Raw genomic sequence first — 7412 nt, forward strand, 5'->3', positions numbered from 1 at the left:
TGTGTGTGTGTGTGTGTGTGTGTGTGTGTGTGTGTGTGTGTGTGTGTGTAAACACATGAAAACATTGTCATCAGTGTTCAAACGCTAAACCTCTCCTCTCCTACCGCAGGGTGTTGCTGAGGGTGCGCATGCTCTACTACCTGAAACAGGAGGTGATCGGCGAACATGCAGACGCTGTCCTGAAGGGAGCTGACAGCAGGTATCTAATGCTGCCCTTTGTACATTCAGCCAAATGCAGACACACACAGGCTCTATTACTGAAGTTCACTGTGATCCACTCAAACACAGTATGCTATGCGTTCACTTATTTTATTTCTTTTTTCTCAGGGACGTTGATATCTGGATGCCGGAGATGGAGCAGCAGGAGGTCCCTGCTAGATGGTGGGATACTGAAGCAGACCGCTCACTGCTTGCTGGCGTATTTAAACATGGTAGGTTTTCTCTCTCTGTAAGCTCAAAACATTTACGAGCCTAGTGTAAGGATTTGTTCTAGCTTAAAGAGACAGTGTGCAGAATTTGCTTGCATATAGCGAACCAACTGACGACCCCCACCCACACCCCACACTCAACCCTCCCTTTTCAAGACTGTAACCGTTGGAGGCCGTCCTCACCATGAATTCACTGCTTAGGAAGTCAGAGCGAGATGGTTTCGGTTGTGGTCATGTTCACTATTATTGTAACGTGTCAAGCAGCTGCCTCCGTTGTGGTACTTTTTATTAAACACTGCCTCGACTCTTCCTCTATTACCAGGTTATGAGATGTACACCACCATGCGGGCTGATCCCTGCCTCTGCTTCCTGGAGAGAGCCGGTCGGCCTGATGACAAGGCCATTGATGCCGAGCAGCACACTGGTGATGCCGAGCTGGGAGATGAGTGAGTTATCACTCATCTGTTTATTGACACCAATTTTTGATGTTCTATTTGTGTGTAGCGTTGTATTGGGTGTCTTGTATGTTCTTTATGGTATATCTTTGTCTTATGTCTTTTCATTTTACTGTGTTATTGTCTTGTCCTTGTTGACCTGCCAAGGGACTGCAGAGGCAAATTAGCTTAAGCTACAATCTGGTACAGTGCATCGACTGGTGACATTCATGTTTAAACTGTACATGGTCCCTTTTAAATAAATAAATCATGGCCAATTGCAACTGATTAGCCTCTAGATTTATGGCAGATTTATAAGTTAACTGGTTATTGTAACATTGCAGACATTTTTACATGAATTAGTTAGTTTCAAAGTTTCGCTTTCATTGTAACTTGAAAATGGTCAATGCCTTATAATTAACTATATGAAATGTATTGTATGGTGGTGTCCCTTTCCCTGCTTAATGGTGCCTAATTGTTTGTATTGTGTAGTCCTGATTATGATAAGTACTCAGAGGACCCGGAGTTCAAGCCTGCATCAAGACACGCCAAAGATCTTTTCGATGAGGTAGGAATCTGAGCCGTCACATTGAAGCCGTTCTGTCTGCACTCGTCGTTTTTTTTGCTAACCTCACGATAAGCAGTTTAATGATTCTCTGTTTGATCTCGTCTTCTAGCCTGATTCCATGAACGCTGACGATGAGATTTCTGTGGAAGACAAGGTGGGGCCAGCGCTCACGGAAAGCTTCTCCATCCAGAGCGGTGCGTGCGACTGGCCCTCGAGCTCAACACTTACAGCGCGGTTGCGACGACTGATCACAGCTTACCAGCGCAGCTACAGGCAGGAGCAGCTGAAGATCGAAGCCGAGGCGAAGGGCGACCGCAGGCGGCGGCGGTGCGAACAGGCCAGCAAGCTGAAGGAGATTGCGCGGCAGGAGCGCCAGCAGAGGTACACCGTCGTTACCTTTATTATTTTGTCTTCTATGGAAAAGGATGATTATACGTTACAATATGAACCTCAGGAACAAAAGTTATGTTTACATTCAGTGTTGCGCACCGAAACGCTTTGTTTGTATCCTTGAGGTGTAACAAACGTGATAAATGTAATCCCTTCCTCATAAAACCTCACTCATTTTTAAACCTGTATTGTTTTACGTCATGTTAATAGCTTAGCATGCACATGCAGTATCAATGAAGACCTAAAACATCATCTTTAGGGATGTCCGAATATGTTTTATTCTTCTCTTTTATAGCTATTCAGTAAATATTCCCCTACTTGCATTTCTGTCTTGCTCCCAGGTGGACACGTAGGGAGGAATGTGACTTCTACCGCGTGGTGTCGACTTTTGGTGTGGAAAAGATGATAAAGAAGGAGCAAGGTCTTCCTGAGGTCGGAGATCCCGATTTTGACTGGAACCACTTCCGGACCTTTGCTCGTCTGGATAAAAAAACGGACGAGAGCCTCAGTCGATACTTCCGCTCTTTCGTTGCCATGTGTCGGAGAGTTTGCCACCTGCGCCCAGGCCGCGGTGACGGTAATTACCTAACCTAACTCATGCTGCCAAAAGCTCGGCTTAGCCACTTGAGCAGCAGTTAAGTGTTTGATGCTTACTTTTTGTGACGGCTCACAACACCATGTACTTGCGCATGTCCTCTTTCTAAAAACCTGGATTTATCACTCTTAATATGTATGTATAAGTAAATATCTCTTGTCTCATCCTGCTCAGAATCATCAGAGCTTTCCCAGACTGTCGCCCCCATCACTGAGGAGCGTGCTTCCCGAACCCTGTACCGCATTAGCCTCCTGCGTCGCCTCCGCGAGAGAGCGCTGCCCCACCCGTCCCTGGAGGAGCGTCTGCATCTGGCTCCGACCAGCTCCGAGCTGCCCACTTGGTGGAATATTCCAGAACATGATCGTCAGCTGATGCTGGGCGCCGCGCTGCACGGTGTCAGCCGCACTGAGCTCTCCATCTACTCGGACCCGCAGTTCACCTTCAATCAGGCTCGGGAGGAGTTCATCCAGAACCAGCAGGCCCCGCCACCCCCACCTGAAGCACCGCCCATCATGCCCCTCGTCATGCCCCTCGTCATGCCCCTCAGCCAGCCGAAGACTATGGAGGAGGTGCCTGTTGTGAAGGTGGAGGTATTTAAAGAGGATGCCCGGTTGCTTGGAGGTGAAATCAGTGCTGAACTGCAGAGTACGCCCTTGAGTCACCACGACGGCAAGGCACGAGCGCAGGGCTGGAGCCTCAAGAGGAGCAGGGGGAGGAGCGGCAAAACAGGAGGAAGGAAGGGAGAGGGAGGGGGAGGGTCGGATTCTGACTCCGATTCTGATTCTGGCTCGTCGTCCTCTGGACGATCCGGCAGCAGTGACGAAAGCGGAGAGAGTGAGGAAGAGGCGGAAAGAGGTACGTTTGTAGTTATAGAGAGAACAGTTGAATGCTTCAAGAATAAACTCAACAATTCATTATGTTCCCTTTTTCTTCATAGCAGGCATGAAGCTGTGTGATGTGGATGAAGAAAATAGTTTACTCTCTATGACTCCATCTCAGGATGGCATTCCTCCTCCTGATCCTCTCAGAGTGGATTGGCCCAAGGTAATTAATGCACACTTCACAAAATGTGTCTAAATTTGATTAAAGCATTTCTCATGAAGGAATGAACATGTTTATTTTTGTGAATGACCGATACATTGGGCTCCTTTTTTTTTTTTTTTTTTTTTTTTTTTTGTCCCAGGACCGCGTGTTAATCAACCGCCTGGACAATTTGTGTACACTGATGCTGACTGGTCAGTGGCCCTCAGGGCGGCGCTACGTGCCCGAGGCTCAGCTCAACCCGGGCTCAGAGCTGGCGGGAGACGAGATGGCCTACACGAGGGTGATCCGTAAACCCAGCGGCACGCCCGGTGTCCCCGGGGAAGACGGAGAAGATGGAGAGTTCACTGTCAAGCTCCTTAAGGTGAGTCGAAAGTGGAGGATGAAACGATGTTCTCTGAGGCATACGCATTGAAAATATACAAATACATTTGCAAATAAAATCATCTTAGCTGTATGAAGGTCTGCCAAAAATAATTTGAGTCTGTTTAATGTCAGAGACGGACACTACAGGGTGCAGCTGTGATGTGTAGGTCATGGCTAATTTCGAGGTCTCTGTTTGTGGCACTGTCAGGAGGAGGGGCTGAAGCTGACCTTCTCTAAGCAGTCCCTGATGCCCAATGGGTCGGCGGGAGAGAGCAGTGGCCGCAAGAGGCGCAAGGACCAAGAGGTACGTGTGTCGGATCTACAGCCGACAGGGGCGACTGTGGGTCAGTGGTAGAGCGGTGTCATCCTTCCATTGGAGGATCGGCGGTCTGACCACTAGTCCATGACGATGTGTCTTTCGGCAAGACACTCGAGCCCAAATTGCTCCCGTAGGCTGTGCCTGCGGTGTATGAATGGATGTGACTGATTAGTTCGAGTCCTGATGGGCAGGTGGCAGCTTGCATGGTAGGCCCTGCCATCAGTGTATGACCGTGTGTGAACGATGACATGTAGTGTTCAAGCACTTTGAGTAGTCGGAAGACTAGAAGAGCGATATACAAGTACAGTCCATTTACCATTTACATGTGCTCCACTCTAGTACAGGAAGAGTTGGATGCAAAAACCAAACTGCCTTGGATTTAGTTTAACTTTTTTCTGGCTGTCTCTCTTTTAGTTATCAGACCCAGATGGACTCAGTGATCCACTGGAGCATACTCCTCGGCGCAGGGACCCTCCCACCTGGTTAAAGGAGAACCCAGATTATGAGGTGGAGGGAGACATGCTGGAGGTATATATTCGTGATATGGAACAAGGACCAAGTGTCAATTCATTTTGCCGTGCTTATTATAAGGCCCTGGTCTCCGGCTGGTAAGGAAACAAAATATACTAACTATGTGTCTGCCGTATTACATAATTTGTCTTGTTTCCTCAGCTTCTTGTGAACAGGAGCAAGAGGAAGAGGAGGAGGAGGGCAGATAAACCCCTGACAGGCAGTGAGAAGGTCAAAGTCATCAACATGAGGACGGGAAAGAAGGTGAGACATGCAGCGACTGGCATCATAGACTTGATTTGTTGGCTGCGTGTTATCTCTCGCCGACAGACAGACATCCAAATGTTTCTCCTCTGTAGGTCGGAGCTGCGTTCTGTCCGATGATGCAAGACCTGAGGGAATATCTGGAGGAGAATCCTGATAACGCTGTAGCTCCGGACTGGTCCGAAACTGTTCGGAAATCTGTACGTACTCGGAGATGTTACGTTGTTACCAGAGTTTGTTGTGCAGCATTGTTTCACCGTTTCTGAAAGACTCTGTGAGAACACATCCCGCCCTCTTCTGGTTGTTTTCCAGTCTTTCTAATCCTTTTTCTTTTCACAGGGCTTCCTGCCGGCGACCTTCTTCCACCGACTGCTGACCGAGCACTCGGAGATCCCGAAGAAAAACCGGCGGCGCCACCACCACCACCACCATCACCACGCTCCAGAACCCGCCCCTGAAGACCCCACCTTGGACGGGGTGGAAGAGGAGACTCTGGTGTCAGACGGCGCCTACATGATGGATGAGGAGGACCTGGAGACCTCCCATCACTTCCTCACCAGTCCGGACTTTGACGTGAAAATGGAGGGCGGCGACAGCCTTTCCCAAGGTGACTATGACAGCTCGGATCAAGAGGCGCTATTGGACGATGTCATCATAGCACAGAAGGACTCTGACTCCTCATCAAGCTCAGAGGATTGACTGAACCCCTCTCGCCAAACACATCGGACTTAGTCCCCGTCTCAACAATGAATCATGTAATTCCTCGTCATTTATTTTTACCCTTTTATGTATCAAATTATGGATGAATGTGGGTTCTTTTGTCGCAACTTTTATTCATTTATTTTATATAGGTATTTTTTGAAAGGAGCAGGTTTTGTTTTCTTTTTCAACATCACAATCGTGTTTCATCTTTCTCTCCCTGATCCTCCTCGCTGACCTCTGACAAAATGGCAAAAAGCTGAGCTTTCTTTCTTACTTCACGACTCGTTCTCCTCCTCTTCCCTCCAAACCTATTCTTTCCCATGACATTCCCAGCCATGACCAAAAGGGGACCGTTGCTGTACAGATGCCCTTTTCTTATCAAATAACCTCAATGGTGGCCCTCTAGCGCTACATGAAACTGGACATGTATACTGAGCAGAGCCGGACCCTAAATCCCACAATCTCTTCTCCCCCCCCCCCCCCACCCACCACCACCACCACCATCTCGTTTGGTCATGTCTTCTGTGTCCAGACGAGTCTGTGAACTAAAGGGGATCCAGTGCGTGGATGTACTGTTATTGTTTTCACTCTATGGGGTGGGGTTTGAGAGGGAGGGAGAGGGAAAATGGCATATTAGTTACTGAAGCAGTGCTAGGAGGATGGGTGTGTTGTCCAATGTAGAGCTGGTCAATTATGTACTACGGTGCAAAGATGACGGCAATGAGTTACTCTTCTTGTTTTATGATCTGAGTGTATCTGTGAAATGAATAACAGCAATCTACAGTGAAAGCAGGTGTGTTTGTGTTATTGTGACTTTCACCAAGCAGAATGAGGAGGTTTACTGTTTGTACACACGTTTTGTTATATCCACTTCTGGTTAATGACTGTGCCCTATTTATAGCATTTGATAATTTTTCAGATCTTAAATGATTCCTGTTATGAACTACAAGTCAGTAATGGCAGTAATGTCCACATTCTTTAGACCAATGCAGAACTTAATAGTACTAGATATATATTTATTGAGTTAAAAGCCCCTTACATAGCCACTGTGTTTATCACAAAAGAATTAATGTTCTGAATCTTTCTAAAATAAGGTAGCGGAGATATGTTATTCGGCTATATAGATGCTACACATCACGAGAGAAGGCCTTGCTGCCTGAAAGGCTGAACTCTGAGGAGTAAAGTCACGTGAACCGCGGATGTTGTAGAATTTATTAAAATATTTAGTAAGAGATGGAATGATTCATATTGCTGAGCCTCGACGATTGAGAAGACAAACCGATTTGTCTTTGATGTTCTCGATCCTGTTTGTCAGTCTCACGGATATTAAATTTACTCATTTCTCGTATACACTCTACAAACAATTGTGAATGATAATATTGGTTTAAAAAAAACAAAAAAAAAACGTACTCATTGATTGCAGGGTCTGTCAGGTAAGTTTCCCACTTTCCTATATTTATATTAAGCATCAAAGGAAAGAAACATGTACCACTCCAACAGTGGAAAGTATCAAACTTTTCATTAGTGGTCATGCTGATTTAAACTCAAAACGCTTATGTAACTACTAAGCTCTTGTGAGTAAAAACAAATAAACTTAAAATAATAGATACCATACATGTATGATTTTAAAAAACAAACACTTTTGAGCCTTCAGGGACTACTTCTTCGACCCTTGCATTAGAGTGGGAGTAAAGAGGCTCTGTGTATTTAGGTGGGGAGCAGGGGGAAGCAGGCCATTTGCGCTAAAACAAAATATATTTAATGTAGTTTAGAAAATAGATATACCAATAGAAAC

The 7412-nt window shown here is 46.5% G+C and overlaps 1 protein-coding gene across 2 annotated transcripts in view; it reads left to right on the plus strand.

The window, feature by feature from the left end:
* Positions 1 to 6406, plus strand: part of chd8 (chromodomain helicase DNA binding protein 8) — a 17464-nt gene extending 11058 nt beyond the window's left edge. The window contains exons 26-39 of one of the 2 annotated variants that reach the window (XM_031854973.1): positions 110 to 199; positions 328 to 431; positions 751 to 874; positions 1355 to 1430; positions 1540 to 1811; positions 2162 to 2397; positions 2590 to 3270; positions 3353 to 3459; positions 3599 to 3820; positions 4031 to 4126; positions 4556 to 4669; positions 4814 to 4915; positions 5011 to 5115; positions 5255 to 6406. In XM_031854973.1, coding sequence (XP_031710833.1) covers positions 110 to 199; positions 328 to 431; positions 751 to 874; positions 1355 to 1430; positions 1540 to 1811; positions 2162 to 2397; positions 2590 to 3270; positions 3353 to 3459; positions 3599 to 3820; positions 4031 to 4126; positions 4556 to 4669; positions 4814 to 4915; positions 5011 to 5115; positions 5255 to 5614 — 2689 coding nt within the window. In that variant the 3' untranslated portion in view covers positions 5615 to 6406. The remainder of the gene's footprint in view (positions 1 to 109; positions 200 to 327; positions 432 to 750; positions 875 to 1354; positions 1431 to 1539; positions 1812 to 2161; positions 2398 to 2589; positions 3271 to 3352; positions 3460 to 3598; positions 3821 to 4030; positions 4127 to 4555; positions 4670 to 4813; positions 4916 to 5010; positions 5116 to 5254) is intronic. The other variant, XM_031854972.1, reaches the window with a different exon arrangement.
* Positions 6407 to 7412: the final 1006 nt, after the last annotated feature.

The sequence above is a fragment of the Anarrhichthys ocellatus genome, unplaced genomic scaffold (assembly GCF_004355925.1).
Source record: "Anarrhichthys ocellatus isolate YVR2014 unplaced genomic scaffold, GSC_Weel_1.0 scaffold15, whole genome shotgun sequence".
Taxonomy (NCBI): domain Eukaryota; kingdom Metazoa; phylum Chordata; class Actinopteri; order Perciformes; family Anarhichadidae; genus Anarrhichthys; species Anarrhichthys ocellatus.